The sequence below is a fragment of the Mus pahari genome, chromosome 17, assembly GCF_900095145.1.
Source record: "Mus pahari chromosome 17, PAHARI_EIJ_v1.1, whole genome shotgun sequence".
NCBI lineage: Eukaryota > Metazoa > Chordata > Mammalia > Rodentia > Muridae > Mus > Mus pahari.
Genome location: NC_034606.1, coordinates 9,118 through 27,197, shown reverse-complemented (window position 1 = coordinate 27,197; position 18,080 = coordinate 9,118). Strand labels below are relative to the sequence as shown.

The 18,080-nt window shown below is 41.0% G+C and overlaps 1 protein-coding gene across 1 annotated transcript in view; it reads right to left on the bottom strand.

The window, feature by feature from the left end:
* The window catches only part of LOC110335061 (semaphorin-5A), a 67,697-nt gene extending 50,175 nt beyond the window's left edge, over window positions 1-17,522 (bottom strand). The window contains exons 1-3 of the mRNA XM_021217145.2: window positions 17,262-17,522; window positions 15,468-15,611; window positions 5,980-6,127 (exon numbers count right to left, since the gene is read on the bottom strand). Of these exons, the coding sequence (XP_021072804.1) occupies window positions 5,980-6,127; window positions 15,468-15,611; window positions 17,262-17,464 (495 nt within the window). The 5' untranslated portion in view covers window positions 17,465-17,522. The remainder of the gene's footprint in view (window positions 1-5,979; window positions 6,128-15,467; window positions 15,612-17,261) is intronic.
* Between the last annotated feature and the right edge of the window lie 558 nt (window positions 17,523-18,080).

Below are 18,080 nucleotides of genomic sequence, written 5' to 3'. Positions count from 1 at the left end.
TTAAAGGGTACAACTCCAATAGCATGACTTTCTCACACAAGCCTCACCTCTTAAAGGTTCGATGACATCCAGTAGCACCGTGGGCTAGAGGATGAATCTTCATCACGTAGACCACTGCAGGGTATTTAAGACCCAGGCTATATTATTGAACTCAATGAAAGTAAACTACCAAGCAATGTCCACACCCTGTTCAAGTGTATAAATGTCAGTCTCCCAGGTTCTTGGTCTCTCTATTTGTGACACAGGGAAGCAGTGCTGTCCTATTTGAAGAAAAATAATGCTGCAGAGAAAACATTGTAATTTGATGACATTTTGGTCCTGAAATTTTAATGGATACTGCCAACTGGTTTAGCTACCTTGGAAGGAAGAGAGATTTTCTTAATATGGGTATGACTTTTCTATAGAATAATATTATGTTGCCACCTGATCCAGAAAAGTTAGAGAATTCAACAACAGATGTCCTTGGTGTCAAAATTCTGTCAGACTCTAATAAGCTATAAATATCCAATGAAGTATATTATAAAAATACTCCATTTATTTTTTTTATTATTTTGATGATTTTCACATCAATTTTATAATACTTCATTGACATTAAATACAATTTTCTTTACAGATAGCAAAATTGAATCCCCTGTGTTTTAAAAAGCACATTGAGTCTGACAAAATCTAGTTGTTATGATTGCTTTTTTTTTTTTTTGCTTTCTTTCTTTTTTTATTTGTTATTTTCTTTATTTACATTTCAAATGCTATTCCGAAAGTTCCCTATACCACCCACCCCACCCCTGTTCCCCTACCCACCCACTCCCACTACTTGGCAGTGGCCTTCCCCTGTGCTGGGTCATATAAAGTTTACAAGACCAAGGAGCCTCTCTTCCCAATGATGGCCGATTAGGCCATCTTCTGCTACATATGCAGCTAGAGACANNAGCTCNNGGGGTACTNNTTAGTTCATATTGTTGTTNCACCTACAGGGTTGCAGCCCCCTNNAGCTCCTTNGGTACTTTCTCTAGCTCCTCCATTGGGGGCCCTGTGTTCCATCCAATAGCTGACTGTGAGCATCTACTTCTGTGTTTGCCAGGAACTGGCATAGCCTCACAAGAGGCTGTTATATCAGGGTCCCTTCAGCAGAATCTTGCTGGCATGTGCATTAGTATCTGGGTTTGGTGGCTGATGATGGGATGGATTCCCGGATGGGGTAGTCTCTGGATAGTCCATCCTTTCATCTTAGCTCTAAATTTTGTCTCTGAAAATACCCTATTTATACTATACTATTAGAATATTTACACTCAGCAAACTGTTAATTGCATCAGAATTTGGAATGAAAATAGTTTTATTAATAAAATTATAAAAATGGTCTCCAGTGTCCTTCAGAATATTGCCAACTTACAGGGTGCACAATTATTGAAAAATTTTGAATATACATTAGTGAAGTAATAAAAACATCGGGTGACTTGGTTATGAGGATGAACAGGAAGACCTATGAGGTGAACAGAGGACACTGTATGCAACTCAGACTTAAATGAATACCATGAACATCTCAAATAATTTATATTCTGATCACGATGACTTTTAAAACTAAACTGGCTTAAACATTTCTGTCTTGAGTGAACACGTCTACAGACACTCAAGAAATAAGTAAAAAGTACAGCTCATGAGCAAAAATGAATGTGCCTATCTAGGTTCTTTTCCATGGACTGCTGGAGTGGCCATGGGATAGGAGCTAAGAGCTAACCACGCCACCCGGTCCTCACTGTTTTGTGTTCTCAAAGCATGTGCGCGCACACACATACACACACACACACACACACACACACACACACACACACACACACACACACGGGCACTGTTCAGGAACAGAGTAGAAAGACTGAATGGAGTCTTTCTCTCCCATCTTCAGGGACCTAACTGTTTTTCCATGGGTTTTGATTATTTCATTTGTTAAATCAGGAATATATGAGGGAATTTTGAAGATTCCAACATGCTAACACAAAAATAAGGGCTATATAATCCTCTCATTATTTTGTCCATCAAAAGCCACTGAAGATCTACTTGCCAGTTTTACCAGCTTCAGAATTTATCTGCAGTGCCATCCCTGAATATAAGCACATTTGAGTGTGTTCAACCAGCTCTGATTAACTTTCACAAAATCTCTTTTGATGGTATTGATTTCAAGGACTTTATTCTCAACCTTACTGGGACATTCATGACCCTTTCTTATATCTAGGATATAAATATGTCCTCTGTTTCCTGTTGATATTTTAGATCATAGCTTCTGTTCCATTGCTTCATCCTTTGTATGATATTTCAATAACAAATATAATACAGGCAACACTTGGTCTGTTTTAGTCTTTGAATTATTTTTGCTGAATATGAGACAGACTTTCTCTCTCCCTTATAAAGCATCTATTGCTTTTTCAGGGGATTGGGGTTGTAGTAACTTAATACAATCTTTCCTGTGTTTTTAACCTTTAGTCAGACCATCAGATTAATGTTTTTGGTATGTGCTCTTTTCCTTTTAATTTTTATGCTCATGATAACCTCCTTATAATATTGCCATGGTTGGAAGGGTGATATTACTAAAAATCAAGGGTGTCTAGCCAAGGAGCTACTGGAAATAGACAGCTGGTGAGAAGGGAAAAGTATTCTGTATTGAGGGTATGGTCACTGGTAGTTTTCCCTCAAGTAGATTGTCCCATAACTTAGAAATATGGGTAGCAGTGTCTGGATTTAGTGGGCTATAAAAACAGGACATAGTTTTTTTATTATTATTATTAGATATTTTCTTTATTTACATTTCAAATGTTATCTCAAAAGTTCCCTATACCCTTCCCCTGCCCTGCTCCCCTATCCACCCACTACCATTTCTTGGCCCTGGCATTCCCCTGTACTGGGGCATATAAAGTTTGCAAGACCTAGGGGACTCTCTTCACAATGATGGCCAACTAGGCCATCTTCTGCTATATATGCAGCTAGAGACATGACCTCTTGGGGTACTGGTTAGTTCCTAATGTTGTTTTACCTATACGGTTGCAGACCCCTTCAGCTCCTTGGGTAATTTCTCTAGCTCCTCCATTGTGGGCCCTGTGTTCCATCCTATAGATGACTGTGAGCATCCACTTCTGTATTTGCCAGGCACTGGCGTAGCCTCATATGAGACATAGTTTTTGAGAAGTGAGATATATTGGGAAATACAGGGAGAATAGGAGATAATAATAAGGTGTATACATACACATATACACATATTTATTACATATGTAATAAATATATAATATGTGTATATACAAATATAATAATACATATATTTCATTATATGCATGCATGAAATTCTCAAAATAAAAATATCAGTGTTGATTATGAATGATAGATAAAAACACATCCCCAAAGAAAAGCACAATATCTTCTGTAAATCGTGTCTTAGTGTTTCTCAAATTCTAGAGCCATATGCTTTAATAGTAACTGCCAACATAAAGGTGTGCAGCAGCCCTCAGTTAGGTCTGCAGTGAATTCTGAAGCAAAATCTGGGGTAGGTGGACTCTAGGTATATACCTAGGACTCTTATTTGCCTTGTGAGGCATGCAGAGAAGATCCAGGAAGCTCTAGTGATTCATTAGCAGGGAGTTGGGTTGTAAGGGACTCCTCTGTAAGTATACCAGTGTCTAGGTAAATCACATTCCAAGGTCTTCAAAAAGCTCAGTCACCAGGGAGGGACACTGTTAGATACGGTCATTCGTTCAGCTGGAGATTTGTATCCCAGGGTCCACAGAAGGAGTGCCTGAGTCATAAAAGCATTCATTCCAGACACTGACTTGATGCTTGAGGATACAGAAATCCAGAGGCCAGTGAGAATGACTTAGATGCACACATGAGGTCTAGGCCTCCTCTCTGTGTCAAAAATCTGCCCCTCAAATATGCTAGAGTTTCTATAACCACTGTGCTGTATGATGACAATAAAGAAACACTAATATTTTGGAATACCATCAGTATTTGCATTTGCAATCAAACCTATCACATAAACTGGAAATTTCACAAAGTCAAAGTTTTGCTTCCATTCATATGCCTTTCTGTGGAGCAATCTGTCCATGATTGTCATTATTGGCATCAACTTACATTAAGAATGCTGTGTGCTGCTTTCCAAATTGTGTGGCCTGTACAGTGTTTAGAATGTAGGTACAGGATCAATTTTCTCATGGCTTTCTACAGAAAACCTTTATGTGCAAGAACAGAGTCCATACAGATAGCACAATAGGAGAAAATGAATTAGTTCAGCAAAGACTGAAGGCTTTTCATTAGACACAAATGTCTTCAGGGGCTTATCATTTAGATATAATATCTAATTTTAAACTTTAGCACCTGAAATTCTATCTATCTATCTATCTATCTATCTATCTATCTATCTATCTATCTTCATCATCATCATCTAATCATCCATCTACCCATCCATCCATCCACCCATCCATCTATCCAATCTTTCCATTATCTTTCTCCCCTACTTATCTATTTATTATCTATCTATCTATCTATCTATCTATCTATCTATCTATCTGTCTGTCTGTCTGTCTGTCTGTCTGTCTGTCTGTCTGTCCTTCCTTCCTTCCTTTTTTCCATCCATCCATCCATCCATCCATCCATCCATCCATCCATCCATCCATTCATCTATCCATCCATCTATATATCTATACAATTTACCTAAACTACATGAAGATTTTTTTCACGGTCCAATGTGAGCTCAGGTTCACTAATATGTTTTATTAGCAACAGTAAAATAGCTTTAGCCCTATGAGGGAGAAGAAACCTACTTGCAAATCCTAGTAAGGAAATCCCCCTTCTTTGGCATAAGAACTGATACAGTACCTCATAACCCTTTTCCTGTCCCCAAAGTCCCATTGGTTCTCTGGAGTCGTTCAGGTTATATATTTCATAAAACAAGCTTTACAGCAGCATAAAAGACATTGCTTAGTCTCAGGAAACAAGAGGTGGAAGTATCAAAAATTCAACAGCCAAGGCCACTGAGAGAGAATGCCAAGTCAGCATTTGCCACGCTGAGTGTCTCCACCCAGCATTTACCACCACATCTCATCCACCTTGTGGCTGGCACTGGGAAGGTGAGTGAGGTGAGCACCCAGCCAGACTCATTGCTCAGCCACCCTGACAGAAAAAGGTAGGATACACAACAATGGGCCTTTTGAAAGGAGTCTGAACACATGAATTTTTATTTGGCAGTTTAAAGTGTTAAAAGAAATATGATCTGCTAAGGCAGAAGAAAAACAAAACCATAAGTGATCTTTTTTTTTCCCTTTTGATGTGTTACCAACTCACTTTGACAATGTGCCAATTTCTCTGTCACCACACAGTATCATATGCACATTGTATTCTGTGGTCCTGAGAGTCCAGAACAAGAGAATCATTAATGAGACCAAATGGAGTGACCAAAATTATCTAGGCACAAGATTTGTCATAGCTCTCTATGTAAACTAGACAATTCTTCAGTCAGTTTATTACATATGTGAATGATTAATTCGTGTACTTTAAATTTCCACCATGACCTCCACATTCTTGTTAATGTGAGCCACTTGAATGATTGATGCCCCCTAAAACTTCAGAGCTACAGGAACATGAACAAAACCTATCCAGTATTTAAAGAGCATTTAATGTTTATAAAACATATTGTCTCTACAGAGTTTAAACAGAAGCTGGTGTTGGAGACCATCAAAAACATAAAGATCATTTTATGCGTTCCCATTTTATGCCCATATAGCATGCAAGTTCTGCAAATCATAAAGATAGTGTACAACATATCGAGTGTTGGCAGTGGATCAAGTGTGAGCACAGTCCCTGGTGTGTGCAGATGACCTAGTGCTAGCATCTACCAAGAGTGTTGAGCATCTAGTGTGCTGGAAGCATCTTGCATGTGTACAACATCTAGGAGGTTTCAAGTCTGTGTTCTCCATGATGGGTAATGGGAGTAAGGTGGCTACTTACCACATTGCATCCTGCACAGTCAGGCCCATTTTCACAGGTCCTACGGCGTGCTTGAATGCCACCCCCGCACTGGGCAGTGCACCGTTCCCAAGGTCCCCAGCCCGTCCAGAACACGTGTGGTGGGCAGAGCAAATGTTCATTGCAGTATCTGTAATAAAGAAACCCAGAGGAAAAGAGGCTGTTTAGTGCTCAAGAGGCCACCAACCCTTTCACTTCCCATCCCTGTGCCAGATGTTGAACAGATGGGCATGCTCTGCATGAGGGGCTTTCTGTGTCTGGAGCGCTTGCACCATACAGGGGGCAGATGTGGTGCTGGCCATGCTGAGTGTGCACAGACAATGGGATGTGTGGCAGACAGCAAAGAGGATGCCAAACTCACAATGCAGGATGGAACTTCCTGTGCAGCCAAGGAAAGGAGATACAAGACAGAACAAAACCCTTCAATAGACACCCCAAAAGAGGAGCACACAGAAAATATCAAACCCTTCAATAGACACCCCAAAAGAGGAGCACACAGAAAATATCAAACCCTTCAATAGACACCCCAAAAGAGGAGCACACAGAAAATACCTAGGTAGGGAGTTTATCTGATGGGCATAAACATCAAATGATGACGTAGGTTATAAATTCAAAGACAACACAGCTTCAATCGAAGGTTCTTATCTTTCAATTGAGTCTTCTGAAGACAAAGAATTTAAGTTTAAGCTTGGCCTGATGGCCCATGACCATTACTGCTTAGCTTATGGTTTTAAGTTTTCTTTTAGGCTCTCAGAACAACCTCAAGTGATTTACAGTTAAAAGACCACAGATTGCTAAATATCTGATGATTCTATTTTTACAAATGTTAGAATTATTTTTACAGTGGTTAATTTCTGCACTTTTATACATACATCCATTTGGTGAGTTTTGAAGCTAAATACTCCAGTTCATTTTTTAGGCCTATGATGACTTAAGTTTTTCTAAAAATCTTTATAACTATATATGAAATGGAATGAAATGAGAGAAACAAACATAAGAGGAAAATGGACTGGCATTCTACAAGTGATAGGACATATGGAGGAAGAATGTAATTGTGAATGTAGCCAAATTTAATGAACACTTTGGTGATTTAGGGGACCATTTAAATCCATTTCTCCATTTACTAAATCTAGACTTAGCCTCTAGGGAGTATTAGGTTATAAGACTCCCCCCCATACCACATCCTTCCACTTGCAAGGCCATCTTCCTTAAGAAACAGGCAGTAAAGATTTAGACCCACTGGCCTAAGCTAGTGACCTTCATGACAGCATTGTTAATAACAACTGGATTTTGTAGAGTGCAAAGGGAGTTACAAAAGGGTTGCGGACTAGGTGCTCACAGCCTCAGAAGATTAGAGAAAAATAGACACACTCTCAAAATGTGCACAGAATAAAATACTAACATGATTAGTTCTGTTACTTTATCATTTACTGAACACCGAAACTGCACTTGATTCTCCAAGTGGGTGCATTCTGGGGTAGAAAAGAAGAGTAAATGGTAACCAGAAAGCGAGAAAGGAGTTATGTGATTCTCTGACAGACACTCTTATAAGGTCCAGTTGTTTTCTATCAAATAGGTGGAGCCCTGGTGGAGAACAAGACATTAGTAAGGAACACAGGATGCAAAGAGGAAAGGCCAAGATGGAATACAAAGATAGGGTGAGGGATAGAGAATAGCTACCTGCTGGGGTTTGGGATGATAATCAGTGGCTGGAAGGGAGACTGGAGCAAGAAAGGTAACAGCGCTGACAGAACATAAGGAGAGGACATGAGATGGGATGATCCACCTTTGCCAAACAGTGGAAAACCAAGAAACACCTTGTAGAATTCTACAAGTAAAATTGCACCATCAGAGTGAGGTCAAAGACTCCTTCATGCCTGGTGCCTCATCCCACTGGTGACTGAAGCCCAAAGACATGAGACATTTTCTGAGCTCAGTCTGGAGTCTGAACCTTAGGGGCAGTCACAAACAGGAAGAGCTCGTGGAGCAAACATTAGCCAGTGGTGTCTGACTGTGGCAGGGAAAGTGAGAAACATGGTGGGTTAGATAAACCATAAGGTGCTGGAGAGCTGGATGGCACGGGGCAGGGTGGAAATATCCTAAAGCAACTGTGTGAATGCATAAAGGATTGGCAGAAGAGTCCAGAGCCCCCATCTCACTTCTAGGGAGAGGCAGTGGACTATGTCATGGATGAAGGAATCTCTTGATACTTTAGTACCATCCTAGAAAGCAGGTTAGCACCTAAAATCATGGACACACTTGCAGTGTGCAGTTGGCATTCTTTGTCTTTTCCTATTTACCATGGGCAGAACATGTGTTATTGCTGTAAAGATGGTAGCACATACTCCTAAATGTGTGGGCTCTGAGGATCAATACCACTGAATACTCTTATGTACTCAACTGGAGGAGGGACCTTCTAAACAGGAGAGAGAAGCACAGAGAAAGACAGAGAGAGACAGAAAAGAGACAGAGATACAAACACACAGAGATGCAGAAACACACACACACAGAGACAGAAACAGAGACATCGCTAGGTATAAACGAGAGTTAAGAAACAGGTAAGGACAGAATTTCCCTGTGTCAAGTCTGGAGTTGCAACAGTAAATCTTCATGTATAATTTGATGTTGCAACAGTAAATCTTCATGTATAATTTGATATTTGGAGAGTTCCAGGGAGAAGCCACTGTTTATTTTTGAGAACAAGTTAAAGGGAGTCAAGAAAACTCAGAATTCAGAATAATTCACGCTTAATTAAAAATGCCTGTATGTAGCTCACAAGAGGGATGACAAGGGATAAAAGGGCATCTTGTACTGAGAAGCTGCCTCACTAATATTTTAAATGTGAGGGCTCTTTATATTGCTTTTCCCTAGTTTCAAATTCCAATTAATATGGGTACTCATAGGCAGACACANACACACACACACACACACACACACACACACACACACACACACACACACACACACAGCAGAGAAGGTGAAGGAAATCCTACTAAAACTGCCTATAAAGCCCTTGACTTTTAATAAAGAGCACGGCAGCTGTGCTATAATATCCCCAGAGCAAAATAAATCAGCGTGCACAAATACTTTCTTGTATTCGCCTACAGCAGGCCACCTCTGAGAATGCTCAGCATGTTATTACAGTTAAAAATCTCCTACAAGATTACCTGTGCATGGAGCCCTGGACTCTGAACCAGTGTTAATCAATTACCCCTTGGGACTTAGGGCCACCAACAACCCACATCCCCTTTTCTTTCTTTCTCACTCTAGAGTTCTGTGAAACAAGCTACATGAAGATTAGTAGAGCTGAGACCCTGAAGCAGGAATGGTCAGGGAAGTAGTCATGCTTAGGCTATCTCTTTATGGAGAATTCCAACTTAGAGCCGTTAGTTAGCATCTGGACCCTGCCAAGGCCCTGAGCCTGGATTCTCTGCAAAGATGAGAAGAGCATTTTCTCTCTGGGTACCCTGGGCTGACCCATGCTCCTGCAGGCAGCCTCCTCCGTGAGCTGTGCAAGCAACAGTGAGATGGGAAGCAGTCACTCGGATATCTCAGGCTGCTTAGATTGTTATTAATTGTAGATAAACACTTGTGCAATGGGCCAGCATTTGATTCCCATCTCACCAGTCTGCTGGTTTATAAAAACAATGGACTAATAATGTCTTTAACACATTACTGGATCCATTAGGTCTTCAGTGTCTGAAATCATGGAGAGTCACAGACACATTTTATGATGCATTAAAAATTAAGATTTTTAATTTTTCTCATGATTGCTGTTATTTCCCATTTAAAAGCTAACTAATGACCTAGCATTGTCTTTCTATAAACTGTCAAATTTTCCATAAGTCCACTTTCTCTAAAACTAACTATATTCTGCAATTGTGTTAGGTTTACAGCAATGACTCTGTCTCCTCCTCATATTTCCTTCTAATCTGGTTCAGTTGATGCTGGTTTCCCGTGACAATCTGTTAGCTCAACCCATCGTAAGCCTGTGGTGGATCAGTTTTGCTTGATTCACCTTCACTGGTCATCCCTTTATAGGACATTCTGGAAGAATTAAGCCTTTCATGGCACCAGAGAACTGAGTATCCATTAAACACACCAGGATGTTTAAAATAGTACACCAGAAGAGAGCAGTAACTCCCATATTGGGTAACACTTTAGTTCATCACAGAACAAAAACATTTCCATAAAGGTAAGATGTCATTTGATATATTCTCCTTAGACACTGAGAGCCTTATCTTGATATCATATTGGGCAGTCTCTGATATGGGCCTATACACTTTACATTTTAGAACTCACAATTCCTATTCTCCCCTGAATATGGGAAAGGCTTGTCACTCGTAGCTATCATGACAGGGCGATGTCACTTCTAAGGGTATATCACATAATATTATAGTAGCTTTATTTCAAAACCAACCCTTCCTTTCTAACTTTAACTGGCAGTGGTCTCTAACAAAGATGCACCAAGAAACTGTGGTCATCAGTCTGACAGCCTACTAAACATGTAGGCTTCCCACAACAGCACAAACTAGGAAGCAGATCTGGACCCAGATGTGCCTCTGAGGCCAAAGCCATGGCTTCTTTACTGTAGCCTCCTGACAACCTGCATTTACAGAAGCAGGGGAGTTATATCCAGTCTGGGAACTCACAGAAATACAAAGACTTTTATACAGACAAGGTACCATGGAGTACAGTGCTAAGAGGTACCAAAACAACAACAACAACAACAACAACAACAACAACAACAACTGCATTGAAAATGGCTCTGAGACCCAGAAGTAGGTGGAAGTGGGAATTTTGAGAAGCAGAGGTAAAGTCTAAATCAATATACACTGAATATTAGAGGCTAAGACTTTGTAGAACCTGACAGAGAAGGTTTAGAAGGAAATAGACTGCAGAACTACAGCAGAAATAAAAGCTCAGAAAACTGACTAACAAGAGGAATAGAGATGTCTTCCAACGAGATAGAAAGTAAGCACAGGAGAGGGTTCTCAGCATCATGTAGATACTGGTAAAATCTAAATCTAAAGCACAGTGAGATACCAATTCTTCTTGGAGTGAGATGGCTCCAAACCTAACCCAGCAATACTAAGCACTGGCAGGAATGTGGGGAAGCTGGAAGTCTAGGCTTCTGGTGAGAACAGACCACAGTGAAGCCACAGTGGGCATCTCTCTAAAGCAGGACACCAAACTGCACTTCCTCTCAGAGTGACTTAGGCCAAATAATGGGAACAGGAAATTCAACAAGCCAGTGTTCATTCTAGCACTGTTTAAATAGGCAAGGGGAAGAGATAACCTGTGTTCACTGATTGGAAACTGATTAAGCAAAAGATGTTCTCAGACCAGAGAACACCACCATGCATCCAGAAAGAAACGGAGTTCTGATATAAGCTGCAATACTAATGGAGCTTCAAAACATTATGCTAAGTAAAGCAAACAAGACACAAAGGGATGGGCATTACAGCTTTCCAATTATATGAGATACACAGAATATGTAAATTAAAAGGCAGAATAGTCCACAGGATTTCCAGGGACCTGCCGAATGATGGTATGGGATAATATTGCTTAGTTGTAATGACAAAATTTTGGAAATGAGGAGTTGTAATTTTTGCACAAAAACGAGAGTTTAATTAATGTCAATGAATTCTGCACTGAAAATGGTTGTGACTAATATACGTTGTTTATTATTTTAACATAATAAAAATATAAAAACTGGGACAATATTTTTAAAATAAAGAGTTAGTAGAATGTAGTTCTAGAATGCTACAAACCTTCTAAAATTGTTCTCTATAGTGATATGAGAAGTAGAACAAAGACATGTGAAAGAAGTTACACATATATGGACATTTCAGAGCAAAGGGTTAAAGTGCTACTGTCTTCCTGCTAGTCATGGTATAGAAAGAGAATAAACAAGGAGTGTACTATTAACAGAAGAAGGTTCAGGTGGCACATGGATCAGACTTTGCTGATGGCAAAAAATAAGAAGCAGCTCCCTAGTACTCAGTGCTCTGTCTTAGTTAATGCTGCGTTGCTGTGAAGAGATACCGTGACCAAGGCAATTTACAGAAGAAAGCACCTAATTGTGGTGTGCCTACAGTTTCAGAGGTTTAGTCTATTATCATCATGGTTGGGGCACAGAGACATGCAGGCATCGGACAGTAGCTTAGAGCATCCTGATCCATAGGCAGAAAGAGATGGAGGAAGTGGAGAGGGATTTTGGGCCCAGCATGGGCTTTTCAACCACCAAAGCTCACTCTCAGTAACAGACTTCCTCCAACAAAGCTGTACTCCTAATCCTTCTAATTCATTCAGCGTTCTACTCCTTAGTGACTAAGCACTCAGATATAGGATCTCCCAGGCATCATCGTTACGCAAACCATCATACAATGCCGGGGAAAGCTGTGGCATGTCTGTTTAACTTCTTGAGGAAACCCAGCAAGGTTGAAGAATGAGGACAGACTCTGACAATGCAGAGTCTACTAGAGTCCAAGAGCAAGGGTGTAACTCACGGAACCTCTTAGTCACCCAGAAGGAGCATAGCAAGCTGCCATTTGCTGTGTTCTAGTCACCCCGGCAGGACTGTAAGCCAGAGGACTGTCTCCGAAAGGTCTGGGACCGCCCTTGGTTTAGAAGAACGAATCCCAAGGAGGGGACCACGGGGACTGCTAAGGAAATGCTATTGGGCACATTATACTGTCAGGGAGAATGGTGATGCAGACTTCCCTCCCAGCTGCAAACATCTGCTGACTCATGAGAAAGGGAAGAGACTTCAGGGAGCTGAGCTAAGAGTGCGCAAGGATGATCCAAGGGCCGTGGAGCAGGATACCCACATCCTAAGTAACTCCCAACACTCACTTGGCTACACTCCAGGATTCCTTTGGAGAAAATATAGAAGTAACTCCCATTTCTACATTTTTTTTGAGAAGGAATGTTCATAGCTATCAGTTATAGCCCACTACCACTGCTGTATAGTATGAATATTGATGGCATCTAATTTGTTTTTGTTGTTGTTGTTGTTTTTTGTATTGATAGACCTTTGAGCTTTTGAGGTATAATTTAATGACATGAGGCTTTGGGGAGGCTGTAAATAGATGAAAGGCATTCTGCCCATGGTAGGGTATGAGTGATTTGGGAATAGCGGCTTGTCTAGAGTGGGCAGAATCCAAAGTGACACCAATGAGACGTGCTCTACCACGCTACAATCGCCTTCTATTCAGTGTGGGCAGGGTCCATGATATCCTTCGTACTGAGCCACTATGGGTGCATGAGTCCTACAAATATGGTACTTAAGTTGGTAAGTTCAGCTTGTGCGGAGTTGGAGGCAACACTAGGAAGGCTCAGTTGTCAAGGGCCTGGTGCAGTATCTGGCTGACAATTTAGAAGCCCTGGCATGAGGTTCCACTGAGAGAGCAGAGCAGTAATTGCATGTTGTTTTTGTTTTAGCTAATGGTGCCATAGTGACAGAGCAGTATAAAACTACCCCAACTGCATTTTGGTACTTGTATCGAGGTCTGCCTTATTCCACCTTATGGGTGACCTTTGGAGAGTTGATGTCTCTACTAAGTTATTGCCCCTTAAGATATTTGTTCCAAGAAATATTAAAAAAAGAAAGAGTATTCATACATCTTATAGCACATGTAAAAAAAAAAAGTGATGTGAAAATCCCCAGGAGATTGTACTTGAGGCTATGTCCCTACTAGATCAGGCCACACATTGAAACCTTTTTGCAGAAATCATTAACTATACTGCTGGCATTAATCGAATTTGGGGAGAGAATCAATTTGTTCTCTTGTCACCATGCTAAGCTTCTTTGAGTTTAAAGCTATTTAAATATCACAAAATTTTATTAATTATTTCATATGCCTGGCCCTAGAATTATGCACACCACCTCCCTTAATCCAATCATCAAATATCGCCACTGCCAGATCAGGATAGGTTTTCATTGGTGTGGTGATCTCCCATCTAACCAGCAAGAAATCTAAGAAATTTTTGCTTACAGAGACCTTGGTACATCAAGTATTTGGTGTTTTTTTTTTTCTTTTCTGAAATTCCTGTTAGTTCTTTAGAAGTGTATTCAATAGAGATGTATCAGTTTATGAAAACCATACAAAGTTCACATTCTTAACACCCATCTCTATATTATTTGAAGTAAAATTTTCCTCTACTCAGCAATCCCTTCTCTAACCCTACCCAAAACATGTCTCCTGTAAATGAAAATGTTAGGCGTAAGACACCCAAACACACTAACCAATCTTCATAAAATCCATTTGTGAAAGTATGGCTTTATGAATGGTTAAGAACAGAGACAGAACACAGCGCATTTGGCCACAGAGTTATGTAGCTTTGTCCTTCCGGTGTCTATGCAATACCTGGGCTCAGAGAAGCGTTTGCACAGACGGAAGTGATTTCACTCAAGTGGGATGTTGGGAAATACAATAAGAAGAGCACTCACTGGTCAGCTTTCTCACCTAACAACTGGTGTTAGATGGAACGCTACAGACGGCCTGCACAGGACTGTCTCAGGGGACCCTTTCAGAAATGACAACCCCTATCTCGGTGTGATAGCAGCTTCCTTTCTTTCTTAGTCAAAAGGAACAAAATCATAACTGGTAAGTAAGAGACAGGATGGCTGAAGAAGAGAAATGGTCTTCCTAGTTGCTATCAAGATTTACTCAGTACCCAGTGTACAACCATGGAAAAACCAGGAACCCTGCTCTTTGTTTATAAAAGTATACGTATGTGCACATGTGTATGTGTCCTAAGAATGCTGTGAACTTCACCTACAGCTTTTCACTCACAATAGTGACAGAGTAGAATATGCATTCGGTAGGCAAGGGAAAGAAAAAGGAACAAAGAATAGATTTTTGGAGTCAATGCAAAATGATTAATTCTGTAACGAAACCATAAAAAACATCATGTTAGATCCAAGTCTTAGATGGGACATCCAGATGGGACCACTGAACCCTGAAACTCCCCATGAAAACCAGCTTGTACTGTGGCTGACTAGAGGGTACAAAGATAAAGACTCCTCAGAGGTTTTTCTCACTTGGCTGCCCTCACCCCAACCCCCAACCCTCCAGCCTAATGGGAACTTCATTATCACCAGGACCTGCTGGGATTTGCCACTCCTGAGGCTAACTGAAATAACTCAGCACCCACTCCCTGGCAGGCAGGTTCACTTTCTGGGTATACAGAAGCCCAGAATACAGGTGCCCTCGGTTTCGGAGCAATCTCAAGTGACTTGAGATTGTATTCTCAGTTCAAACATGCAGGGGAACTGGATCATAATGAAGCTCTTCATGGGAACCTTAGGTCAAAATTGAAAGATGTGAGAAAAACAAGGTGCGGATTAGCTTAGCCGAGAGGAATGCCATAGATAAACTAAACTAGATCCCAAAGTGGAACAGGCCCCACCCGAATGGCAGGAAGTGAGCAGTGGCTGGTACAGGAACATAGTTGGAACCTACCTTTCCTCCCTGTTCTGGCCTACGCACACACGCCCTCCATGCCTGGGTGTGGGGTTGCTGCAGGAGCGCTGCCGCACCTGGAAGCCGATGCCACAGGTCGTGCTGCAGGGAGACCAGGAGGTCCAGGGAGTCCAGCCTCCATTCCTGCAGGAGAGGAAGTGAGTCAATACCGCAGTTGAGCCAGCTCAGCCAATCCCCATCTGCATCTATTGCCAATGTCTTTGTACTAGGGGTGAACCATTTGGTTGTGTGGCCTCCGGGAGGAGGGAACAGTCATTGAACAGAACACAATGGTAACTTTGTGGCTGTGAGTTCCCTTACAGTTGGTATTTAATGCAAAAGCTCAAACCATCCCAAAGGTACCTACTATGTTTGAAACAATTAAGGAACTTTAGTTATTAAAATTTCAGCCTATTAGAATTGTATTTAACTGCACAGTATTAGAAGTGAATCCTTTAACCCGTAGAATTTTCAATTTTACTTGACTCCTGACACATCTGTTGTAACACACGACAGTGTCCCAGATAAAGAAGAAACACCTGAAGTCACGTACAGCACATTCTATCTAAATGGAGTGTGTGTGCACAGTCCTATAGAAAGCCTTCCCGTTGAGAACAAGTGGAACTTTTGTCAATTATTTCAAGCCAATTTTGTTAAAAAATGAAGGGGGAGTATTTAATTCAGAATTACACAAAGCCATATACAACCATGCTATTGTACATGTAGAATAGTAAAGTATAATTAGAAATAAAAGAAAACCAAAATGAATCTATTTCCCCAAAGTCATTCACAAAATTGACTACAATTGACACTCATTTTTCATAGTGTATTTTTTTTTATAAAGTGACAATATATTCAGAGTCTTGGTAATTTCAATCTCCCTTAGTTTTCCTGAGCTACTAAAAATAAGTTGTGGGTATTTTATTATTTGGGCATTAGAACATTCATTGTAGAGCTTGTTCTGAGCTCCTATGGGTATTGTGTGTGGAACTTCTTTTTGTTCTTTTCTAAAAGATTCATTTGTTTGTTTTCATGTTTTGTCTGCACATACATCTCCACAGCAGAAGAGGGCATCAGATCCTATGGGGCTAAAGGTACAGCCAGCAGTGAACCGTCTGTAAGGTACAGCTAGCTGTGAACCGTCTGTAATGTTGAGGGTGCTGGGAATGAGTTCAGGACCTCTGGAAGAGCAGCTCTTAAACTCTGAACCTTCTCTTAGGAAATGGCCTGTTTGTAATCAAGTGAAGAAGGGACTTGCAAATTGACCCAGGAAGCTCTCCGGGTGCCATGCTCTACAGGGGAAGCAGGCAGGACAAGTGAGTGTAGTTAGAGAAGAGCATGCGGAAATGCAGATGATCCGAGCAGATCACAACCTCTGGACTGTCCTGGTTTCTACTGGTCTGGGATCAGAGAGCTGAGGTATGCTGAGTTCTGAGAATGCAGAGAGAAAAGATGCATTCCAGCTAATGCATCCCACTCTGCAAGTAGGGATTAACAGTTACATATTTTAGGAAGACCTTAAGTAATGGATATTTCCATCAAAGAAGGCAATTATATTATGTAAAGTAGTAATGTTTCCCTATTCGGTGATGGACTTACAAACAGTTTAAATTTATAACAACCTACAGTTTAAATTTTTCCCCACAAATGATGTAATTGCTAAGTGATAGGCAACCCCCTCTTTTGCCACCTTCATCTACTAAAGGACAGCTTGTGTTAAGAAGGACTGCCCAGATACCTCCACAATCTGAGATAAAAACAAGGCTATACATTAGAATGATCTGAGGTACACACCTGGAACAGTTGGTGATCTCCATTCTAGGGCCCTCACACTGCCAGCCACCACATTGAGGAGCTGGGCTGTCACAGGACCGGGATCGGCAGAGGCAGGAGCCCACAGCAGTGCCATCGGTGTGTGTACAGGGTGTCCACGGAGACCATGGGCCAAAGCTCCCATCTACAGTGAGATTTCTGGTCTGGAAGGCAAATACAAGCATCGTTGTCAGAAAGGGTAAAGATGAAGAAAAAAAAAGGCACAAAACCAAAAGGTATCTCTCTCAAGTGGCAATCACAACTCTTTAAAAAGTTTTAAGAAAACTAAAGTTGGCAGTATATATGAGAAGATTTCAAAGTCATGCAGCATAGGTCACTGCTAGATGTGATGAGAAAGAGGGAGTGTGGAGGAAAAGAAGCAGAAAGAGGAAGGAATGGGGAGAAGAGGAAGAGGAAGAGCGAGGAGGCAGAAGAAAAGTGGGGGAGTAAGGGCTAATGACTCAGGAATGAGGTTTTGGTAGAACTGCCCACCGATATGGGTAACCCAAAGGGACAGGAAAAGCCCACGGACATACACATCTGATACATAGCTTTATACACCTTAAAACAACTAAAGCCCATGAAAGATTGATCCAGGCTAGGCTCATGTGCTATCTCCCAGTGTCAATGGTCAATGTTTGATGCTAAACACATCTCAGTGCTCTCATGAGCAATGAGATCACCACAGTTCTCAGGCTGCAGATGCTGTTTCTTCTTCTTCTTCTTCTTCTTCTTCTTCTTCTTCTTCTTCTTCTTCTTCTTCTTCTTCTTCTTCTTCTTCTTCTTCTTCTTCTTCTTCTT